Source organism: Macaca fascicularis, chromosome 8 (assembly GCF_037993035.2).
Source record: "Macaca fascicularis isolate 582-1 chromosome 8, T2T-MFA8v1.1".
In the NCBI taxonomy this organism is placed as follows: domain Eukaryota; kingdom Metazoa; phylum Chordata; class Mammalia; order Primates; family Cercopithecidae; genus Macaca; species Macaca fascicularis.
This window is the reverse complement of record NC_088382.1, coordinates 89,814,406-89,838,295: the sequence shown is the minus strand read 5'-3', so window position 1 is coordinate 89,838,295 and position 23,890 is coordinate 89,814,406. Positions and strand designations below refer to the sequence as shown.

Sequence of the window (23,890 nt, the reverse complement as noted above, 5' to 3'; positions counted from 1 at the left end):
CTTTATTCTGGCTGGGACAGTGGAGGAGCTTAAAGAAGGATTTTACTTAGATTTTGTACTTTAAACAATTGTTTAAATCCCCAACCAGGTCTGCTGAGAACAGAGCCGGTCCCTGAGGAAGGAGAAGATGTTGCTGCCACCATCAGTGCCACAGAGACCCTCTCAGAAGAGGAGCGGGAAGAGCTAAGAAGAGAACTTGCAAAGGTAAAGAACCATTCCTTTTGTAACTTTATTTTTGCACTTAAAATGTACTGTCATTTGTGATTCTAGAGTACATGGTGATATGTTTATAGTTAGTTCCAGGGGAGAGAAAGTACATGTGTTTACTTCTCCAGCAGGTCTTGAGTAGGGGAGAGGAGATAGAAGAGGGTGACGTCGGTTCGTTTTTATATGAGAAAAATGTATATATGGGTAAAATAGATGTGAAAAGTAGGGTGTGAAACAGGAAATGAATGAGAGGAGTACTCGTGTTCTTCTAAGGGACTTCACCAAGGTCTGATACACTTGCTCTTCAGTGCATCAATGACTTTGTTCTACCCTTGGCTGTGTTGCAGAGATGGGCACTTTCGAACTTCCTTCCACCTTTCCTTCCTTCCAGTTCCCTCCTTCCCTCCCCTCCCTTCCCTCCATTCCCTCCCCACCTTGCCTGCCTTCCCTCCCCTCCCTCCCTTCCTTCCCCTCCCTCCCTTTAGTCCTTCTTTCCCTTCCCCTTCTCTCCCCTCCGTCCCTCCCTCCGTCCCTCCCTCCCTCCCTCCCTCATTCCCTTTCCCTCTTCCCTCCCTTCTTTCTTTTTTCTTTCCTAACTTCTTCCATGAAATTCATTTAACATAAAAATTAACCATTTTATTCTATTTTATTTTTTGAGACGGAGTCTTGCTCTATTGCTCAGGCTGGAGTGCAGTGGCACAATCTTGGCTCCTTGCAACCTCCACCTCCTGGGTTCAAGCGATTCTCCTGCCTCAGCATCCTGAGTAGCTGGAATTACAGGCGTGTGCCACCGTGCCCAGCTAAGTTTTATATTTTTAGTAGAGATGGGTTTTGCCATGTTGGCCAGGCTGGTTTCGAACTCCTGACCTTAAGTGATCCACCGGCCTTGGTCTCCCAAAGTGCTGGGATTACAGGGAAGAAATTAACCATTTTAAAGAGTAGAATTCAGTAACATGTAACATTCACAATGTTGTGCAGCTGTCAACCCTTTCAAGTTCCACACATTTTCATCACCTCCAAGGAGATCCCTGTAGTCATTAAGCATTCGTTCCTGGCTCCCCTCCTTCAGCCCCTGGCAATACCTAATTTGCTTTGTGACTCTATGGATTTAACTATCTTTTGGTTATTTCATATAAATGGAATCATACAATATGTAACCTTATGTATCTGGGTTCTTTCCCTTCATGTTTTTGAGCTTTATTCATGGTGTAGCACATGTCTGCTTCATTCTGTTTAATGGCTAAATAATATTCCATTGTATATATCTACTGTATTTTGTTTATCCATTCGTCCGTTCATAGGCATTTGGGTGATTTTCACCTTTGACTATGGTGGGTAGTGAATTAGGAACCTTTTATGGACAAATACTTGCTTAAGTACCTAGTTTCAGTTCTTTTGCATATATGCCTAGATATGGAATTGTTTCATCATGTGGTAGTTGCATGTTTAATGTTTTAAAAAAATTTTAACTTTTTTTTTAAGAGACAAGGTCTCACTGTGTTGTGTGGGTTGGTGGATTGTGCAGTGGCATGATTATAACTCACTGTAATGTTGAACTCCTGGGCCAAGCAATCCTCCTGCCTCAGCCTCCTGAGTAGCTGGGACTCCAGGTACACGCCATTATGCCTGGCAGATTTTTTAGTTTTTATTTTTCATAGAGATGAGATTTTGCTATGTTGCCCAAGCTGGTTTCAAACTCCTGGCCTCAAGTGATCCTCCTACCTGGGCCTCCCAAAGTGTTGGGATTACAGGTGTGAGCCATCGTTCCTGGCCCATGTTTCAAGTTTTTCGGGGAACCACCAAACTGTTTTCACAATATTGACACCATTTAATATTCCTATTAGCAATTTCTCCACATCCCTGGCAATTTGTTATTTTCTGTGTTTTTGATTATAGTCATCCTAGTGGGTGTGAAGTGATATCTCATTGTGGTTTTGATTTGTGCTTTTGCTGTTATATCTAAGAATTCATTTCTGAATCCCAGATCATGAAGATTTACCCCTGTGTTTTCCTCTAAGACTTTATTATAGTGTTGGCTCTTAAGATTTAAGCCCTTGATCCATTTTGAATTAATTAGTGTATGTGCTTTTGGTAGGGATCCAACTTTATTCTTTTGCATGTGGCTAGTTTTCCCCAGTGAATGCTTGTGGCATCCTTGTTTAAAAAAAAGAAATTCAGTTTACCATAGATGTATGAGTTTATTTCTGGACTCTGAATTTAGTTACATTCATGTATGTGTCTTTTCTTTTGACAGTATCACACTATTTTGATTACTATAGCTTTGTAGTAAGTTTTGAAATCGAGAAGTATGAATTCTTTACCTTTTTCTTCTTTTTGAAAATCGTTATTCCTTGCAATTCCATATGAATTTCAGAATCTGCTTTTCCACCCACACAAAAATGCTATTGGCATTTTGATAGGACTTGCATTCAATTTATAGATTGACTTGGTAAGTATTGCCATTTTAACAGTATTAAGTCTTCCAGTCCGTGAACATGAAATGTCTTTCCATTTATTTAGTTCTTAATTTATTTTAGCAATTACAAAACATTTTTCTTTGTACGAGTCTTACACTTCCTTAGTTATATTTATTCCTAAGTGTTTTATTATTTTTGATGTGATTGAAATGGATTTTTAAAAAAATTTTCTTTTCAGGTTGTTTATTGCTGTTATATAGAAATATAACTGAATATTATATCTTGATCTTATATTTTGCAGCTTTATTGAATTTATGAGCTCAAATATATTAAAAAAATTTTTTTTGAGACAGGGTATCACTCTGTCACCCAGGCTAGAGTGCAGTGATATGATCATGGCTCAGTGCGACCTTGACTTTCCAGCTCAAGTGATCCTCCTGCCTCAGTCTCCTGAGTAGCTAGGACTACAGGCACTTGCCGCCATCTGCCTGGTTAATTTTTTAATTTTTCAGTAGAGATGGGGTCTTGCTACATTTCTGGACTCAATTGATTCTCCTGCCATGGCCTCTCAAGGCATGAGGCACCACACCCACTCTTGAATAGATTTTTTTGTGGATTCTTTTTTTTTTTTTTTTTTTTGAGACAGTTTCACTCTTGTTGCCCAGGCTGGAGTGCAATGGCATGATCTTGGCTTACCGCAACCTCCGCCTCCTGGGTTCAAGCGATTCTTCTGCCTCAGCCTCCCAAGTAGCTGGGATTACAGGAATGTGCCACCATGCCCGGCTAATTTTGTATTTTTAGTAGAGATGAGGTTTCTGCATGTTGGTCAGCCTGGTTGCGAACTCCCGACCTCAGGTGATCCGCCCACCTCAGCCTCCCAAAGTGCTGGGATTACAGGCATGAGCCACCGTGCCTGGCCTTTTTTGTGATTCTTTAGGACTTTCTATATATGAAATCATGTCATCTGTGATTAAACACAGTTTTACTTTTCCTTTCCAATTTGCATGCCTTTGATTTATTTTTGCTGTCTAACTGCTTTGGCTAAACCTCTTCAGTACAATATTGTGTAAAAATGGTAAAAATGGGTATCCCTGTCTTTTTCTCTTATCTTAGGGGGAAAGCTTTCAGTCTTTGACCATAAGTATGATATTAGCTGTCATTTTTTCACAAATGGACTTGCGTTGAGGAAGTTCTCTTTTATTCCTAGTTTTAGTGTTTTTTTTTTTTCCCCCAGGAAAGAGTATTGGATTTTTATGAAATGCTTTTTCTTCACATATTGAAATGATTGTATTTTTTTCCTTTTATTATTATATTAATGTGGTATATGACACTGATTGATTTCCATGTGTTGAATAATTGTTGCATTCCTAGGATATATTCCACTTGGTCATGTTTTATAATCCTTTTGATATGCTTCTGGATATTCATAAGAGATACGGGCTGCCATTTTCTTGTGATGTCTTTCCCTGGCTTTGGTAAATAGGGTAATGCTGGCCTCTTATGATGAGTTGGAAAGTGTTCTACCATCTTCTGTTTTTTAGAAGAGTTTGAAAAGGTTTGTCCATTCTTTAAGTGTTTGGTAGAATTAACCATTGAAGCTATCTACTTTTAGACTTTTCTTTGGGAGATTTTTGATACTGGTTCAATCTCTTTACTTGTTCAGATTTTCTCTATTTTGTTGGGTCAGTTTGATCATTTATATATTTCTATGAATTTGTCCATTTACTCTAGACTATCTAGTATGTTGGTGTACAATTGCTTATAGTATTCTTTTGTAATCCTTTCTGTTCCTGTAAAGTTAGTATTAATGTCCCCACTTTCATTTGGTTCTAGTTATTTATGTCTTCTCTCCTTTTTTCTGTCAGTCTAGCTATAGGTTTGTCAAGTTTGCTCATCTTTTTCTTCTGTTCCCTTCCGTTCCTTTTTTGAGATGGAGCCTTGCTCTGTCGCTGAGGCAGCTGGAGTGCAGTAGCAGCAATCTTGGCACACTGCAGCCTCTGACTCCAGGGTTCAAGCAATTCTCGTGTCTCAGCCTCCCCGGTATCTGGGACTACAGGCATGCACCATCACGCCTGACTAATTTTTGTATTTTTAGTAGAGACGAGGTTTCACCATGTTGGCCAGGCTGGTCTCGAACTTCTTTTTTTTGTTTCGAGATGGAGCCTCACTCTGTTGCCCAGGCTGGAGTGCAACGGTGCAATCTCGGCTCACTGCAACCTCTGACTCCCAGGTTCAAGCGATTCTCCTGCCTCAGCCTCCCGAAGAGCTGGGATTATAGGCACGCGCCACCACTCACAGCTAATTTTTGTATTTTTAATAGAGACGGGGTTTCAGTGTGTTGGTCAGACCGGTCTCCAACTCCTCCCCTCAGGTGATCCGACCTCCTTGGCCTCCCAAAGTGCTGGGATTACCGGCATGAGCCACTGCCCCTGGCCGTCTTTTTCTTTTCTTTTTTTTCTTTTTTTTAACCCTTAATGCATTGTTGATCTTTTTAAAGAATGAACTTTTGCTTTTATTCATTCTCTCTTTTGTTTTCTTTTGTCTGTTTTGTTTATCTTCACTCTAATATCTAATCTCTTCCTTATTATTCCCTTCCTTCTCTTAGTTTTGGGTGTAGCTTACTATTTTTTAAATTTTTCTCTAATTCCTTAAGGTGTAGAGTTAGGTTATTGAGTTTTTTTTTAAAATGGAGGCATTTACAGCTATACATTTCTTACTGACAGTGCTTCAACTGCATCCCATAAGTTTTAATATGTTGTTTTTATTTTCCTTCATTTCAAGGTGTTTTCGAATTTCCTTTGTGACTTCTTTTTTGGCCCATTGGTGGTTTAAAAGTGTGTGGTTTGATTTTTACATAGTTGTGAATTTTCTGGTTTTCCTTTTGTTTTTGATTTCCAGTTTCATGGTGGTGGTTGGAGAAGGTGCTTTGTATGACTTTAAGTTTATAGAGACTTGTTTTGTTGCCTAACATATACTCTGCCCTGGAGAATGTTCCATGTGCATTTGAGAAGAGTGTACTTTCTATTTTGGGGTGAGTTCTGTACATGTATGTGTTAGGTCTAGTTGATGTATGGTATTGTTCAAGTCTATCTCTTTGATCTTCTGTCTGTTTGTACTACTCATTTTTTTTACCCAAAGTTTTATAAAGAGTGGGATAGAATGGATAAGGCAGATGGGTGATAAACTGGTTTTTTTTTTTTTTTTTTTTTTTTGAGACAGAGTTTCACTTTGTTGTTGCCCAGGCTGGAGTGTGGTGGCGTGATCTTGGCTCACTGCAACCTCTGCCTCCCAGGCTCAAGTGATTCTCCTGCCTCAGCCTCCTGAGTAGCTGGGACTATAGGCACGTGCCACCATGCCCAGCTAATTTTTATATTTTTAGTAGAGATGGGGTTTTGTCATGTAGGCCAGGCTGGTCCCGAACTTCTGACCTTGGGCGATCCATCTGCCTTGGCCCCCCAAAGTGCTGGGATTACAGGCATGGGCTGCCATGCCTGGTGATATATTTTTATATTTGTAGAGGGCATCGGAATACAAATAACCTTTTCCCATTTAACTGATTTTTCAAAAACATTTTTATGCCAATATACTCTTCTGCAACCTCATTTTAAATTGCTTCATAGTCCATTTTGAATTTCCTCAAGCTCATTTTAAATTTATATTATTTATAAACATTTGGATTGTTCCCATTTTTTGCTATTATGAATAATAGTTTGAAGTAAATACCTTCATGTAAGCCTTTATGCACTTCTTTAATTAGTGCTTTAGGATAAAGTCCTGGAAGTAGCATTATGCCTGGGTCTAATGGTTTTTAAGAGTATATAGCAACATGGCCAAAATGCTATGCAGAATATTTCTTACAATGTTTTGAAAGAGCATTTTTTTTTTTCAAATCCTTGGCAGTTCTCAATATTGTTTTATTATCAACAAAATAAAAATAATAGTGATAGCACCTAATGCTATCCCACATGGGCTGTGTGGGAGGTGTTAAGCTGAGCTCTTTACATGCATTATTTCATTAATTATTACAACAGTCTTATGGGGCAGGTGTTATTATCATGATTGATGGAAGAGGAAACATAGTCTTTATTTAACAAACGAAGTTACCAGCTGTATGATTTGTAAATATTTTCTCCCATTCTGTGGATTTTCCTTTTCATTTTCTTTATAGTCCCATTTAAAACATTTTTAAACTTAAATTTTTTATTAAAAAATTTTAGATTCAAGGGGTACATGTGCGGGTTTGTTACATGTTAATGCCTCATGATGTTGAGGTTTGGGCTTCTAATGATCCTGTTGCCCAAGTAGTGAACATAGTTTTTCAACTCTTTCCCCCAACTCTCCCTCTCCACCTCTGGAATCCCTAGTGTTTAGTGTTCACATCTTTGTGTCCGTGTGTACCCAATATTTAGCTCCCACTTATAAGTCAGAACATGTGGTATTTGGTTTTCCGTTTCTGTGTTAATCTGATTAGGAAGATGGCCTCTAGCTGTATCCATGTTGCAGCAAAGGACATGATTTTGTACTTTTTAGAAAGGGCTGCATAGTATTCCATGATGTATATGTACCACATTGGATAATGGGCACCTGGGTTGATTTCATGTCTTTGCCATTGTGAATAGTGATGCAATAAACATATGAGTGCAGGTGTCTTTTTGGTCGAACAATTTCTATACCCAGTAATGGGATTGCTGCCAGGGATCCCATTCCCAATGGGAATGGTAGCTCTGTATTAAGTTATTTGAGAAGTATCCAAATTGCGTTCCACAGTGGCTGAACTTTAGGACTGTTATGAATAATGCCGCTGTAAGCAATTGTATACAGCTTTTTGTATGGGTGTATTTTTTTTTTTTATTGTTGTTTGTTTGTTTTTTGAGACAGAGTCTTGCTCTGCCAGGCTGGAGTGTAGTAGCGTGATCTCAGCTCACTGCAACCTCTGCCTCACGGGTTCAAGCGATTCTCCTGCATCAGCCTCCTGAGTAGCTGGGATTGTAGGTGCACCACCACCATGCCTGGCTAATTTTTGTGTTTTAGTAGTATGAGGTTTCACCATGTTAGCCAGGCTGGTCTAAAACCCCTGACCTCAAGTGATCTGTCCACCTTGGCCTCCCAAAGTGCTGGGATTACAGCTGTGAGCCATTGCACCCAGGCTGGATGTGTTTTCAATTCTCTTGGTTATGTATACCTAGGAGTGGAGTTGCTGGGTCATATGGTAGCTCTATGTTTAACTTTTTGAGGAACTCTTAAACTGCGTTGCTGCCAAACTTCATTTTACATTCTCACCAGCTGTGTCTGAGGGTTCCAGTTTCTCACATCCTTGCCAACATTTATTAATGTCTGTTTTTTTTTTTTTTTAATATAGCCATCCTAATGGGTATGAAGTGGTATCTCCTTGTGGTTTTGAGTTGCATTTCTCAAATTACTAATGAATGGTGTTAAGCATCTTTTCATGTGCTTATTGGTCATTTGTATGTCTTGGGAGAAATGTCTATTTAAGTCCTTTGCCCGTTTTCTAATTGGGTTGTCTTTTTATTGAGTTGTAAGTTTCTTTATATGTTGTGGATACTAGACTGTTATTAGATATGTAATTTGCCAATATTTTCCCCATTCTGTTGGTTGTCTTTTACTTTCACAATAGCGTCGTTTGAAGCATAACCTCTCGGCATTCTCCCTTTCCCAACCTCTAACACCCACAATGTTACTCTCTACTTAGATGGGTTCAGATGTTTTTCTTGGCTTCCACATGCGAGTAAGAACATGCAGTATTTATCTTTCTGTGCCTACTTTATTCTGCTTAACGTATTATTCTCTAGGCTCATCCATGTTGCTTCAAATGACAGGATTTCATTCTTTTTTATGGCAGAAGTGTATTCCATTGTGTATACCACATTTTCTTTATCCATTCACCTGTTGATGGACACTTGGATATTGTAAATAGTGCTGCAATAAACATGGGGGTGAAGGTATCCCCTTGATATACTGATTTCCTTTCCTTTGGATAAAATACCCAGTAGTGGGATTGCTGGATTATATGGTATTTCTATTTTTAGTTTTTCTGAGAAACCTCCATACTGTTTTTCATAGTGGCTGTACTAATTTATATTCCCACCAACAGTGTATAAGAGTTTCCTTTTCTCTGGATCCTTGCCAGCATCTGTTATTTTTTGGTTTTTTGATAACAGGCATAATAATAGGTGTGAGTTGATATCTCATTTTGATTTTGATTGGCATTTCCCTGATGATTAGTGATATTTTTAATATATTCGTTGGCCATTTATATGTCTCTTCTGAGAAATGTCTATTTAGATCCTTTGCCCACTTTTTAAATGGAATTGCTTGTTTGTTTTGCTGTTGAATTGAGTTCCTTATATATTTTGGATATTAGTCCCTGGTCAGATGAATAGTTTGCAAAAATTTTCTCCCATTCTACAGGTTATCTCTTCACTCTGTTGATGATTTCCTTTAACTTAGTCCCTTTTGTCTATTTTTGTTTTTGTTGCCTGTGTTTCTGAGGTCTTAGCTGTAAAATCTTTGTTTAGACCAATGCCCTGAAGTGTTTCTTCTATGTTTTCTTCTGGTAGTTCTATGGTTTTGGGTCCTTAGTCCATTTTGAGTTGATCTTTGCATATAGTGATAGACACATCAGACATTCTTAATCATGCTCTTTATGCTTTTAAGGTCACTCTATTTTACATGTATATGTTGAATTAAGAAATCGCAGCTGTGATGTGCTGGGCTAGGTGTGTTAGCAGCACAAGCTACCCAACAAAGGTGGGGAATATACTGTGTTGTGCATTGTTCAGAAAGATTTACAGTGGTTTGTCTTTGCAGCTTTCATTAGAGGAAGTGAGTACCTCCGAGAAGGCTAAGGGGTAGGAAACTTACCATTTAAGTCTATTCTTAGAAGTGTCTGAAGATTTGGAGTTTGAAGTAGAGACAGAGGAATTGGGAAGCTTAAGAGAGTGTACATGATAATTCAGCCAGTAAACTGAGACGTGCATTCAGAAAACCTAGATAGAAATTCTGGTTCCTACATTATTTGTTTGATGACTTTGGGCAAATCATTTAATTTACTTAATTTTGAACCTTATTCTTTCCTCTTTTTTTGTCCTTTTCTTCTCATATTCCACTTTGTCAATGTATATCTTAAAATGTGACTTACAAAACTGGGTCCAGTACTTGTGACTCTGACAAGCACAGGGGATTATTTATTTGTTCTGAGGGACCTCCGTTCCAGTTAATCTTGTCTGAGAGTGATGTTGTAGGTTCTTCTTCTTCTTCTTCTTCTTCTTCTTTTTTTTTTCTTTCTTGGCAGCTGCATCACATTTGATTTATCCTTTTCTCCGTTGCACTAATTTTCTTTGTTTTGTGTTCTCTAAAGATTTAATCATCTATGAAAAGATTTGACTGACTCTATGTTATTTTTAAAGGGGCATGTTGTCTTTGAAATCACAGAAATACCATGCAGGTCAGGGCTGAGAGTATGGCTTTGCAACAAGCCAGGAGACGCATTTCTCTGAGGGTCTTGAATGTTAATGGATATACTTTAGGGACCTGGTTTTTCAATTTCCTGGGACCTAAAGTCTCTTCCACATGGTGTCTCTTTTTCTCTGAAATAGACTGTCTGCCCTTTTCCCTGTTTCTGAAATAGGGTCCACCCTTTTGTCTGTTTTCCTGGATTAGCCTTTTGTTCTATTCTGTCCACTTTTTCCTTTTCTTCATAGCTCCTGCTTACAGTTTTAGCTTCCTCAGTCATGTTTAAGCTTTCCATACCTTTCATAATCTCACTGTGGCCTACCTATTACCTCAAGGCTTCTTCAAGTCTTTTCAGCTTCTACTCATAATGTCATCTTACTTCTCAAACTAGATTCCTGAGTGAGAGCGATTGAATAGTTGAGCACCTCTTTTCACACCGGGCTCATCCACTGGCTCTTGATGGGTGGCTCTCAGTGGCTCAGGGCCCACCTCTAACCACCTAGCCAAGTCTGGGCAGTCAGCATTAAGGGGTTCACATGAAACCACTGCAGGGCTCTCAAGAGGAGGCAGTTTGGTTTATTATGGCCATGACTTTGCCAGACACGGAGACTGAGTATATGTATCCAGTATATATACTCATCAAATATGCAAGGAGGTTGGATTTGGGTTTGGCTTGGTTGTGTGTGTTTTGGTAGGGGATGGAGATTATTTTGATTTAGTATACAAATACAAGTTTTGTAGGCATTCAAATAGAAATGTCTAGGCTGGAAAGGCAGACCCACAGGTCGGGAGAGTGGATGTTAGAGTACTTTATAAAGTATTACGTGTGTAGAAATTTGAGTCCTAAACCTACATGAGATAGCTGAGTAAGGAAGTATAGGGAGAGAGGAGAAGGCCCAAAACAACTTAAGATGGGATTATAAAGAGCTCCCATGGAGGAGGAGAGAGAAGCTCTACAGGAGAGATCAGCAAGTAACCAGTTTACTCAACAACATTATACATTGTTTTTAGAAAGATAAATGGTTCAAAAAATGTTTAATGACTGGAATTTTTGATAGAGTTCTGTGCTAATAATCTTAACTTACTGAACAACTTTTGCTATATTCCTACCCTAACCCCTTCCTCATAGGTAGAAGAAGAAATCCAGACTCTGTCTCAAGTGTTAGCAGCAAAAGAGAAGCATCTAGCAGAGATCAAGCGGAAACTTGGAATCAATTCTCTACAGGAACTAAAACAGAACATTGCCAAAGGGTGGCAAGACGTGACAGCAACATCTGCGTATGTTCCCTTGATCGTACACTGTCCTTGGGAATGTAAAGGACACTGTCGTGCCTTTTGTCTGGGGAGGGGAAGAAAAAGAGGATGAGGATGCTTCAGCAGCTTTTCTTTGGACGACATGGCACACTTTTTTTTTTTTCTGATTTTCAAGTGTACCTGCCTTTTTTGTAACTTAGATTTTCCAGACCATTTATTCTAAGGAACAGAAAGAAAGCTAGCCAGTTGGAGAAATAAAATTCAAGTCCCATAAGTGTTATGTATTGACTTGTCACAAATATGTACATTGTGTCCTTTAGTCCTCAGAATAACCCAGTAAGAATGGGTGGTGAGATAACCCTGGATAAGGAAACAGGCTCAGACAAATTAAGTTTTTAGGTCACAAACCTCTCAAACTGTGGAGTGGGGATTCAAACTCAGGTCGGGAGCCAGTCTTTTTTTTTTTTTCTTTTTTTTTTTTTGAGACGGAGTCTCACGCTGTTGCCCAGGCTGGAGTGCAGTGGCGCGATCTCGGCTCACTGCAAGCTCCGCCTCCTGGGTTCACGCCATTCTCCTGCCTCAGCCTCCTGAGTAGCTAGGACTACAGGCGCCCACCACCGCGCCCGGCTAATTTTTTGTATTTTTTTAGTAGAGACGGGGTTTCACTGTGGTCTCGATCTCCTGACCTTGTGATCCACCCGCCTCGGCCTCCCAAAGTGCTGGGATTACAGGCTTGAGCCACCGCGCCCGGCGGGAGCCAGTCTTTATTATTATTATTAATTTATTTTTTTTACCTTGCTCTGTATGTATCGTAAGATTCTCAGGTCATAGTCTCAGATATATGCTCTTGGCAGAGGTCAATCCCTTAAGCTTTTTGTCTTTTTGACCACACATACGATGATATAGCATTATCATAATGCAGTTTTGTTTCCTGGCACAAGGATGAGCAAGCTTCTAGCAGCAGAATCCGAACTGCTCTGTCTTCTGTATTGAGAGCCATCTGCAGAGCTGGTGAGCGTAGAAGTTGTTTTACAGTTTAACTCTCAGAAGTGAGGCCAACTGTATTTAACATGACAGTACTTGAGTCCCCAATCTTTTGGTCCATTTTCTACCCATCTAAGTTGGCAGTGGGAAAACATACAGGAAACTTTTTTTTTGACAGTTATTACCATAAACCATGTTTTTTATTGGTATTTGATCTTGACAGGGTAAGTAAAAATGCCTGAGCATTCTTTCCCATAATGTGGGAATTGTTTTGGTAGGTATGATATTATTTTATTTGTTTTTTGTTGTTGTTGTCGTCATTTTTTTGTTTTCACTTTTCACTTCTCTAATCTCCAGGTAGCTGGGAAGGAGGTGGCAAATTTTGCCTTTGTGTGATAGCAGATACCAAACTAGAATAATTTGAAGCATTGCATATTTTACATACTTTGTTGAAAGTCCACTAAGTCCTTATTTGGCAGCTCTAAAGACATGCAAAATTTTTTTAAAAGTATGCCCATAAAATGTATTTGGATAATAAAATACAAATGGGTCCTACTTATGCCAACTACTAATTGCTTCCGGCCCTTTTTTAGGAAATCAAGTTGACAAAGGCATCTGAGGAATTTGATTTCATTTTTGTTTTGTTTAGATTATGTGGAATAATCCAAAATTTGTTTAGATTTTGGAAAAGAACAAGAGGTGTGAGTTCTTTCAGGCCCTTGCTTATTTTCATCTTTGTTTTATGATTATTTTTAGCCCTTACCTTGACTTCTTTGGCCCTGCCTTTATAGGCCTCTGTCTTTCTGGCTGGCCTAGGGCACTGCAGAAGATTGTGCCTGAGCTTAGGGTTGAACATACGAAGATGCGGTGATGCTGCCCTGCTGGTTATGAAGGATTTTAGAAGTTCTGAAAAATGTTTTCTCTTTTTGAGAGTTCTCCAGCAGGTGGTGACCACTGCACTTGAAACAATTGATGCTAGAAAAGATCAGCTGACCCTTCTTTGCTCTGTGTGTTTATAATTTAATATAGTTACAAGAAGACATCTGAAACCTTGTCCCAGGCTGGACAGAAGGCCTCAGCTGCTTTTTCGTCTGTTGGCTCAGTCATCACCAAAAAGCTGGAAGACGTAAAGTATGTCCTTGTTTTTCCTTGCTCATTAAGTAGCTGACGCAAATTAAAATGTTATTGTTGTTGCATCTGTTTCCTGACCTTGGCTGTAGTTGATGCTAGCTACTCCTGTTAGAGTGAGGGAGGGCACTCCTTCAAACCCGTACCTGGAAGGCTCACCTAAGGTCTTCTAGGCCTAGCATTCTGACATCAGATGATCATCTGATGATCATTTAAGGTTGTTGAAAAGTTCTGGTTGTGAACTTCTGTGTCTTTTTAGTTCTTCATGATCATGCAGGGTAAGTATGTCTTTGGTTGCAAATTTGTGATTGTGGGCAGAGCCTGGTGTGTTACTAGGGATGACAACAGGAGCATTGAAGTGCACGCTTCGATTCAAACTTGGCTTCACGTTCTGTATGTGACATTTTATACCATGGTGTGATTACAACATGCTCATTTGTGCACTGATTTATTCTAACCGGTAAGCTGTAACTATGTTCATGCTTAGGCCAAAATCTTGATTTTGAGTTGTTGCTTTTTTTTTTTTTTTTGCATTTGTACTTTAGATTAGTCTGCAGAGTTTTCCTTGCCATTTTGATAAAACCACTTCACAGTGCTTTTGTGTCCCCCCTTCACTCATGTGGATTAGGATAGTGATGAAAATGACAAATGTGGTTTAAGTCAGCTGTGCTTCTGTTGGCATGCAAGATTTGTGTTTTTAAAAAAATGCTCAGATTGCATGGCTTTGTGTTTTGCATTTGTGGGGAAAGTGGATCTTACAACCAGAATTTCTTGGTTGAATAGGTTTGGTCAATTTTTGTGTTATACTTTATATAAAATAACTAAATTCCTCGCTTATTATATTTGGACTATCGTCGTCTAAGCATAATGTAATAAATATAGCTTTCTTGAATTCTCTTGACAATTATGTATATATCTATTAGGTGTTCATTTTCTCTATGCTGACTGAATTGTGTAGCAGTTTAGAGCCCAGGGAAAACATTATACATTTTAAAACTTAGGTTATTTAATTGTTTTAGATTTATCAGAACTTCTTTCTTTTTTAATGCTTACTCTGGCTTCTTACAGATTGCAAGCCTTTTCACATTCCTTTAGGTAAGGAGAGTTTGAACCGTCACTGCAGTCTAGCAGTTGTATAAGAAAAGTGTGCTGAGATTAGATTACTATGCTGTGTTGGATGATCGTGTTTGTCCAGTACATAATTTTCTTGCATTTGGAGTATCTTTTTCTCTAGTGCATTCCTAATTTCAAGGGAGGGTTTCTTGTATACCATGAGTAATTGATAAATTAAAAGAAGTATTTGACACTGTGGTTCAACGGATATGGAAATGATTTTGACATTTCTTTTTTACTTTTTTCTTTGGTAAAAAGAAGCAGCTTTACCGTGGCATGCAAAATCCCTCCCTTTTAATGTCTGACTTTGTTTGTTTTTGATGCTTTTGTTTCTTTGGTACTTTTGTAAGGATGTTGGAATTCTTCACCTGGGTTTCATTATGCAATTGTAATAGACTGCATATGTACTGCCTCCTGATGTTAGTCTTCCATCTTCTATTGGTTACTCTACTTTTTTTTTTTTTTTTATTGTGGTAAAATATACATAAGGTAAAATCTACCATTACTCTGTACTTTTTAATACTTGTTTTACTAGCTTATAGTTTTTACGATTTTATTATTTCTTTACACTTGTTATATTCTCTATGTACACAAGGCAACTTCATGGTTTGAAAAAGGAAAAGGTATATTAAGCTAAAAAAAGCACATTAAAAAGATGTTAGCTCAAACCATGCCTTATAGAAAGAGACTTTGTGATGTTGAGCAAACCTCTGTCTTTCCCAGGCAGACTCTATGATTATCTAATCAGTTGTTGGAGGAATCTAAGGTGGAGGAAAGTCTTTAGAGTGTAAGCAGGAAGGATAATATAGTAGTCTTCATCTCTGTTCCTATTGATGCAGATTATTTTCTTAAGCAGTCACTCATGGTAGTCTAGCTACTTGCCTTTTTAAGTAAGCAAACAGGTACTTATAGATTCTGTCTCGGTGACACTTAGCCCTGGAAGTCAGAGTAGATTATAGGGATATATAAACTCTAAATGTTGAACTATTTAAAGCTAAAATTATGCTAAAAAAATCAAGTAACCAATGATAGGTGATTGTGTATCGTTGGCATTCAGTTAAAAATGGTCTAAGTAACTGAATACATCACCCATTCTGCTGACATTAGAGTGTCTACTGTGGACAGGTCCCATGGGCATAACGGTAAAGAAGACATGGCTTTTATTAGAATCAAGCTTAAAATCTTAGAGTGGAGTAGGGGAAAAGTGGGGACTTGGGATAAGTTAAGAATGGAAGAGCCTCATCAGTACTGGTTATAAAATGTTAGGTGTGATGCAAACATCAATATAAGATATAAAAGTAAGGGCTATTGAGGACGATGTTTCTTCAGTACATACCACTAGACTTTTCTATACCTTTAAAGAATACCTTTCTATACCTTAAAGCCATACCTAGATATGGCTCAGTGTGTGCTGTCTTATTAATTCATCAGCAACAAATTATGTTTTGCAACTCTTTTCTAGCTCATTTTACAGTCACTTTGTCCATTTTATTTTAAAAATATTGAGATTATGCTGTACCATTTTCAGTCTTGTTTTTAATAAATATTAAGTTTTTATGAATATTTAATTGCCCATCAGCATGTGGGGGTTAAAGTAAGGCTTTTGATTAAAATGAGAGAAATGAGATTATCTTTTGAAAGTTAAACTTTGTAATTCTTACAAATCAAAGGCTAGGTAAAGGCATTTAAAAAAATAATTCCAAGGCCAAGAAGTGATTGTGTTCTGATTTAATGTGTTCACATACATAAAGAAAACCTACATCTTTTAGATTATGTGAGTCACAGAGGCAAATATTGGCCACATTCCCTCAAGAACTATCCAAGGAAAGAGAGCTTAGGCTGTAGATTTTGAGTGTTACAATCCCAGCAGTAAGTCCTTTTCTCCCACGGAGATGGATGCAGTAGGCTCCTTTTGCTAAGTGCTATGAAATAGTTGATTAATCCTTAATCCCACTCACTGTTTGTTTTAGGTCCATTTTACCTGGCAAACTTATGCCAGTGATTTTACTCCCTAATGTAATTATGGATATAGAAGGAGAAAATGCACCAGTTTTGCCAACCTGAATGTATTAGACTCAGCAACAGTTTTTATTTTACATAGTTGATAAATCAGCACTTGGGATTTAGATATTTGCCTTATGCCTTGGTTGGGGGGAGGCAGATATATAAGGAAACAGAGAGAGCGAGCTGCTTTTGATGTCCTGAGAATGAGGGGCAGTGGTGGTAGCGAGGCCAAGGAGGATGTGGTCATGAGTGCTGTCCTGGGAGGCCCTCTTGGGCAGCCTGCTTTTCCCTCAGGTGGTATGATTATATTTCCCCTCCCATTTGCATATTTTCTATGCCTATATGAAAGTATTGACTCATGCCATTACATTTTGAGGGAAGCTTTAAAAGAACCTTCTCATTTCAGTCAGTGCCAGGGTTAAACATAAAATTTTGGTGTTATTAAAACTATACTGTAATATTCAGTAGACACATTTGTCTAATATTTTTGGTATATTTAAGAGGAAGTGCTAATTAATTTTGCCTTTATTTCCAAAGAAAATTTCTCCTTTTTAAATGTGTGTTTCTTCATGTACCCCTGTAGATATTTAATTGTTTTGGGCTCATTAAAGTCTTGCTAGACAATTCCCTTTTGCTGAAAATTTCCACCACTTAATGGGAAGAGAAATGATCTCTTTCCTTGTGTCAGAAAAAGAATGTCTTTTGATTAGAATTTGAAACACTTTAATGAACTTTTCTGTGTTTCATGCTCATATTCCCAATTTTAGTTATCAAAATTGTTTATTCATTTATTCATTCATTCTTTCACTCAGAAGTGTTTATTGAGTGCTAACTATGTGCCAGGCATTGCTGTAGACTATAGGGGTGGAGCTGAAAACCAAAATAATGCTGAAATTTGAAAGCTTGAAGGTGATATGCTTATATTTCCCCTCCTGTTTGCATATTTTCTATGCATATGTGAAAGTATAATATACAGTAGATGTTAATTCGTGTTTCAATTAAAGTCACGTGTTATAATAACAATTAACATTTATAAGCCCAGTAAGACAATAGTACCTCAGAAGTAGGTGCTATTGTTGTTTTGATATTTTAGATGAGGAAACTGAGCCATAGAGAGATTAAGGACTTCCCCAAGGTTGCCCAGCAGGTGTAAGTGGCTGATCACCAGGACTGGAACCAAGCACGGCTAGTCCCGGAGCCTGCACTGTCCTCCTGGGCCTTCCCAGAGTAATGGTGGTTTAAGACAATGCCCCTCTGGGCACTGTCCAGCACTTTGAACAATAGCCGCTGTGACCACAACATCAAGAGATTGTGTGAGGGCAAAGTGGAATAATATTACATCGATAGCTGTGAAAAGCATACGTGGTACATAGTAAGCATTCCAACGTGTTAGCCATTAATTCTTCCTTCTCCTCCTTCCTGTGCTGTGACTTCCTTCCTTCTCCTCCCTCTGCCCCCTCCCCTGTTATTAGTATTAAGGATGAAAGGATCTGATAACTGTTAGAAACAAGGAATTTAAAAAAAAAATCAATTCAGCTGTTTTTTAAACAATGACTTTTCAAATAGAGTAAATGCAGTATGAGATTGAAGAGTACTTACTGAGAATCAGATTATCCTGATTTTTTTTTCAGTGTTTTGAGGAGCCCAGGTTTGCATTCCTAGTTTGATTACAGATTAATGTATTTGAGGGTTACAAATAAGACAGAACATTTTTAATAAAATGTGCCTTATAGATGGTAACTGATTCTTACAACCTATCTATTAGAGATGATTCTGGTCCTGCAGCAACAGGACATTTTGCTTTTGAAGGTTTCCATATTACATTTAAGCTTGAATGAAACTGAAAATGATGAGCAAGTTGAAGCTTTGTGTAACTTGCCATAGAGAAGCCAGAAATGAAAGAACAGCCACCCTATAGTTACATTACGACTAGTTATTAACAAAATTGAATTTCATCTAACTGTGGGTTATGGGGAGGATCCAGCAACCAGATGGAATTGAAGTTGATGTGTGCTCCTTTTCTTCCTACTAAAATAGCTACTGTAAAAGCAGAGAGACCTTGTCTTTGACTCTATTAACTGATTTTATTCTGTATATTTATCTTCAAGGTGATATAATGCATACAGAAAAGTGCTCAATACCAAATTCACTTTAGTGATTTTTTTCACAAAATAAACACTTAGTCTAACCACTTCCTTGCCTTTCCTTATATATTACCACTGAAACATATTTAGTAGGTATGTGCTGGGTAAAGTGGTATAGAGCCCGACCGATCCACTGCTGGAGGAAGTGATATTTTACATGGGTTCTTAGGGACAGTGACTAGAATTAGCTGTGAAATTCTGAAATGTGCACTTATCCACCTGTTTCCTCATTTTGTTGATACTATTAAATTCAATGTGTGGGTCCCCTGGACAAGGAATTTATCACGTATTTGGCCATTACTCACCTTCTTTTTCAGCGATTTCTGCCAAGATGAATGTCCTAATGAAGAGTTTTGATTATTAGGAACAGAAAGCTGTGTAACTTTTAGCTTACCTAAAAAGAAGAATGTGTTGCACAAATACAAAGTTTTTTTTTGTAATTCAAGAAGAGAAAAGGAAGCAAGGCCAGGCTCCACCCAAACCAGCTCCATCAACTGGGAAATTGAAATAGCTTCTATTATAGAAACCAAGAAACCTGTTCCTCTCCTGCCCTGCTGGATTCCCTGCATGATCACCTCTCCTGACCTCATTTGCTCTACCTCTCTCTGTGCTTGTATTCGATTCTTTCTTTGGGAACTGGTTTCCTCTGCGTTCTGTCAGCTTTCACCTGGTCCCGCCAGATCTTCAACATCTAAGTGTCCAGAAGCTTAGTGTCCTAATTACAATATGCCAGGATAAGAGTCTTAATTGTCTTCACTCCTTCATTTTTCATACATTCCAAACAGTTTATAGGCCACTGGGAGGTTAGCGGTGGTGGGTGGTGCTTCACTGATCCACTTATCATATCAGTTATGGTAGAAGGTGGTTTGTGGCAATGTGACTATTCCAGGCAGCTTCAGCAGAAGGGTCTGAGGAAGAACAGGTGGTACTTAGAGTTCTGGTGTTGTAAATTTAGAGACTGGGACCAACAGTCTTTGATAGATTCAGGTAGGAAATTTATCAAATTCCTCCCAGAATAGATTATTATAGTCTTATACCGTAGGTATTGACCACCATTGTAGGATAGAGAGAATGCTGAGTTACATGTATCTTTTCCTGTTATGTAAGACATTGAGTACAGAGATGCTTAAATATTTCATTGATAATCTTGATTACACTGATTCCCAGCATATTTGACATATATCCATATATCACAATCATTCTCCATGTTATCAGATATTAATGCAAAGTTAGATTTGAGGAGCTACATTGAAGACATATTATCATTTGTAACAAATGAGTCTTTAAGAAAAGGAAATCATAAGCACACAAAATATTTAAATATAACTGAGAATTAATACCTTGAACCTACACACTTTACCCAAAGGAAAGTTTATTTACCAAAGTCATGCCGGTGGTCAAACTACTATAAGCATAGTAACAATATTAGCAGAATACAGTCATTTTACGAGCCTAGGAATGAAGGCACTCTCATCTCGTGAGGTGGTCTCTATGGGAGATGGCTAAGAGTTGATAACCTTGAACCTGAGTGGTCAGTGAACTGCATTGTCCTTGAGTGGGCAGTTACCCCTTGACTTACTAGGGGTCCTTCCCTGTCCTTGCTTGTATGTATATATGTGTGTATGTGTGTGTGTGTGTGCATGCTTCATTTTTGAGGGGAGGCGATAAACATTGAATTAGAAGACCCAAGTTCTATTCTTGATTCTGCTGTGACCTAGGGTAACTCATTTAACTCCTATATGCCTTACAGCTCTAAGTGAAAGCACTTTAGTTTTCAAAGTGCTATAAAATGCAAGGTGGTATTGTTAGCTCTAGTAACTCCTGGGAATTAATTGGCTCCTGAATAAAAGTAAATTTTGTTGGAATAATTTTGATCCCCTCCACCTCAAAAAGTAGGTAATTCTTCATGGCGCCAAAAGAATAAAGCTCCTGGGAAGCTAAGTTTTGTCAGCTTTTAATAATGTTGAAGCACCACTATACTAACCTTATTTCTATCTCTTTTTAATGCTGCCTCTTAGTATACGTTCCATTCAGCATTCAATTAGCATGCCTGCTATGAGGTAAAGTATATTTTTATGAAATGTAGTTGGTCTTATGCTTTATTTTTCTTTAACTAGATGTTTAACTTGAACTGTTCTGAATCAGGGAACTAGAATTCCCCTTGAAACAAGCTGTGTGTTTAACACTCTTATCAGTTTTCAGCTACACGTCCTCTAATGTTGGGATGGGTGCAAGAGATCCGTTAAATGTTTTGATTTTGTTTTTTAAAAGTTATTTCTATTTTATTTTGTAAAACCTTTGTTTCCTGTCTGAAATCTGTTTACTTCACAAAGTGAGCACTGCTTGTTAACAAACCTTCTCTTGTCCTGCCACCTCCGTCTGCATTTGCTTTACTTACACTCTCCTTTTCTACATCCTTCCCATTTTCACTTCCCTTGTCCCACTGTGACATTTGAAGCCAACTATGATTTAATTCTAGTATCTGCTTTCATTAGCACTTGCAAGTGATATTACCTCACCTAACCTCTCTAGAGAGGTAGAGGATTTTTAACAATCTGTGCTTGGCTTAAACTTCAGTGTCCATCAAAATCACTTGGAATGCTTGTGAAACCCCTGCTTGCTGGGCCCCACCTCTAGAGCCTCTGATCCTGTAGAGTTGGGGTGGGACCTGAAAATTGGCATTGTGCATGACTTCCCGATAGCTGCAGCAGCAGCTGGTCTGGGGCCCACACTTTGAGAGCTGTTGGCTTAACTGTCCTGCCATCACCACCGTGGGAAGGAAGAAACCCCTTTTCCCTTCTTTGCATTTTTCATCTTGGTAGTAGGAAGGATATTCAAGGTCAGTTGGATAGGATAACAGCATTGGAAACCCTCTGTCCAAAGCGCCTTTGTGAGAGACAAAGGCGCTGTGATCCTCCTTAATTAATATGGATAGATGTGAATGTAACATGGATGAATGAATGTCCTGTGGGCTCAGTGTGCTCTCCTCATCCTTTGGGACAGCGTTGTGAAGTAGGCAAAGCCGTTTCTATGCTTCTCCCCCTTTTTGGTCCCTGCTTTCCCTGTCTATTATGCTGCTCCCTGATACTGAACCTCATAAGCTTGTCCCACTTGGGTGATGTGTGTTCATGTAGAAATTCTGCCAGGGAAGATGTGAATCAAAATGGGGATTTTAGAGCATAGTACCTTAACCAAAATTAAACGGATCTAATGGTGGCATTTTCTTGTACCATGACAAGTTGGTTGGGGAAGTGACAGAATTGCTATTTTACCTGGCTTCGTTCCCTCTCCTCACACACGTACTTGACCATATCTATATTACTTATGTCTGAGACTGGCCCTATTCATGGAATTAAATGCATACTCTCAAAAAGATGAGATCAGAAATCGAGAATCTTACATTATAAATACTTGTATGTACCTGCACATATATGATACAGTTAATTGTATCTGTTCTTTTGCCGATAAGGAATAATGTTGAAGAGGAATATAATCAATGGTATTTTCAAACTAGTTGGATTTTTTTTTCAGTATTTGTATTTACTATTTGTTTTTCTTTTCTCTCCATAGAAACTCCCCAACTTTTAAATCATTTGAAGAAAAGGTCGAAAACTTAAAGGCAAGTAGAGAGATGAACAGGGTCTTTTTGATACATTACCTGGTGTCTTAATTAACTTTGGTGCGGGAAAATCATTGACATTAATATTTCTTTCTAAAAATATCTAAAGAATGTAAAGAACTTTACTCCTTATGTTACTAGTGGACATTTAAGGTGTTATGTACTCAGTATCTTTTTAGTGTATGCTGTAGCATGGCAGCATGCCACTACTGAAAGGAAATGGACAATTTACAACGCAATGGCACGTTAGAAATTTGTGCTGCTTTTTGCTTTATTCATTTCAAGTACCTTTGTAGGTGGACAAAATTTAATATAACTTTCTTGTCAACAATTAACAAGAATATAGGAAGCACAAGAAAGAAAACAAAAAATTGGTCCTACCACTCAGACAGTGATATATGTATGTACTGTTACGCTGTTATGCTTTAAAAAAAGAAGTAGCCATACATCATAATCATTTTCCTGTATCAGTTAGTATTCTCTTTCAATGTTATGTGCAATGGCTGCTTGTATATTACTTTTTTTTTTTTTTTTTTTTTGAGAGGGAGTCTTGCTCTGTTACCCAGGCTGGAGTGCAGTGATGTAATCTCGGCTCACTGCAACCTCCACCTCCTGGGTTCAAGCGATTTTCCTGCCTCAGCCTCCTGAGTAGCTGGGACCACAGGCGCCGGCCGCCACACCAGGCTAATTTTTTGTATTTTTAGTAGAGACGGGGTTTCACTGTGTTAGCCAGGATGGTCTCGATCTCCTGACATTGTGATCCACCCACCTCGGCCTCCCAAAGTGCTGGAATTACAGGCGTGAGCCACCGTGCCTGGCCTATATTACCTTATAATGGATATTATTTGTTCAGTCCTCAGTTGTTGGACATTTTTATTATTATAATGATGCCATGACGATCATTTATAATTTACTGTTTTTATTTTTTGATTTCTTTGATTTCAGTGGAGGTGAACATTTGCCTATAATAATGAGCTTTATTGATTTGTAAATTATATTATCTTTGAGATTATATTCAAAGCTATGAAATCATCAACTCTTAGGATCACAAGCAACCTCAAAAGTTGTCTAGTTCCCATCTACTCCTCGACCCTCTCTACAGTTTGTATAAAACCCATATTTTCATTACTTCCTAACTCTGATAATTATACGGAATATATTTTAAGGATTAAAACTAGTATCTTAAGTGTTTTTATGTCAGTCAGTTTAAAAACTAATATTCATTTAGTCTTTGAGAACTTTGAGTCATGAAAGGCATCTTTAAAAGCAGGGTACATTTATTGAAATAAAACACTCTACAGTCATCTGGATCTTTTTTTAAATTTTTTTATTGTACTTTAAGTTCTGGGATACATGTGCAGAATGTGCAGGTTTGATACATAGGTATACACATGCCATGGTGGTTTGCTGCACCCATCAACCCATCATCTACATTAGGTATTTCTCCTAATGCTATCACCCCCCTACCACCCCGCCCCCTCAGATCGTTTTTTTCTTGTACATACAAACATTAGTACACACCTTTTCTGTTTGTATGCAGACATATG

The 23,890-nt window shown here is 38.3% G+C and overlaps 1 protein-coding gene across 11 annotated transcripts in view; it reads left to right on the top strand.

The window, feature by feature from the left end:
- TPD52 (tumor protein D52) overlaps positions 1-23,890 on the top strand; it is a 137,181-nt gene that overhangs the window by 108,578 nt on the left and 4,713 nt on the right. For 4 of the 11 annotated variants that reach the window (XR_012416473.1, XM_015454987.3, XM_065519392.2 and 1 more), the window contains 6 exons: positions 89-204; positions 11,227-11,375; positions 13,365-13,466; positions 14,532-14,558; positions 20,743-20,784; positions 22,295-22,343. Coding sequence is in view for 9 of the 11 variants with exons in the window: in XM_015454987.3 (XP_015310473.3) it covers positions 89-204; positions 11,227-11,375; positions 13,365-13,466; positions 14,532-14,558; positions 20,743-20,784; positions 22,295-22,343 (485 nt within the window). In the remaining 2 variants the exon portion in view is untranslated. The remainder of the gene's footprint in view (positions 1-88; positions 205-11,226; positions 11,376-13,364; positions 13,467-14,531; positions 14,559-20,742; positions 20,785-22,294; positions 22,344-23,890) is intronic. The other 7 variants (XR_012416472.1, XM_015454989.3, XM_073999043.1 and 4 more) reach the window with 2 other exon arrangements.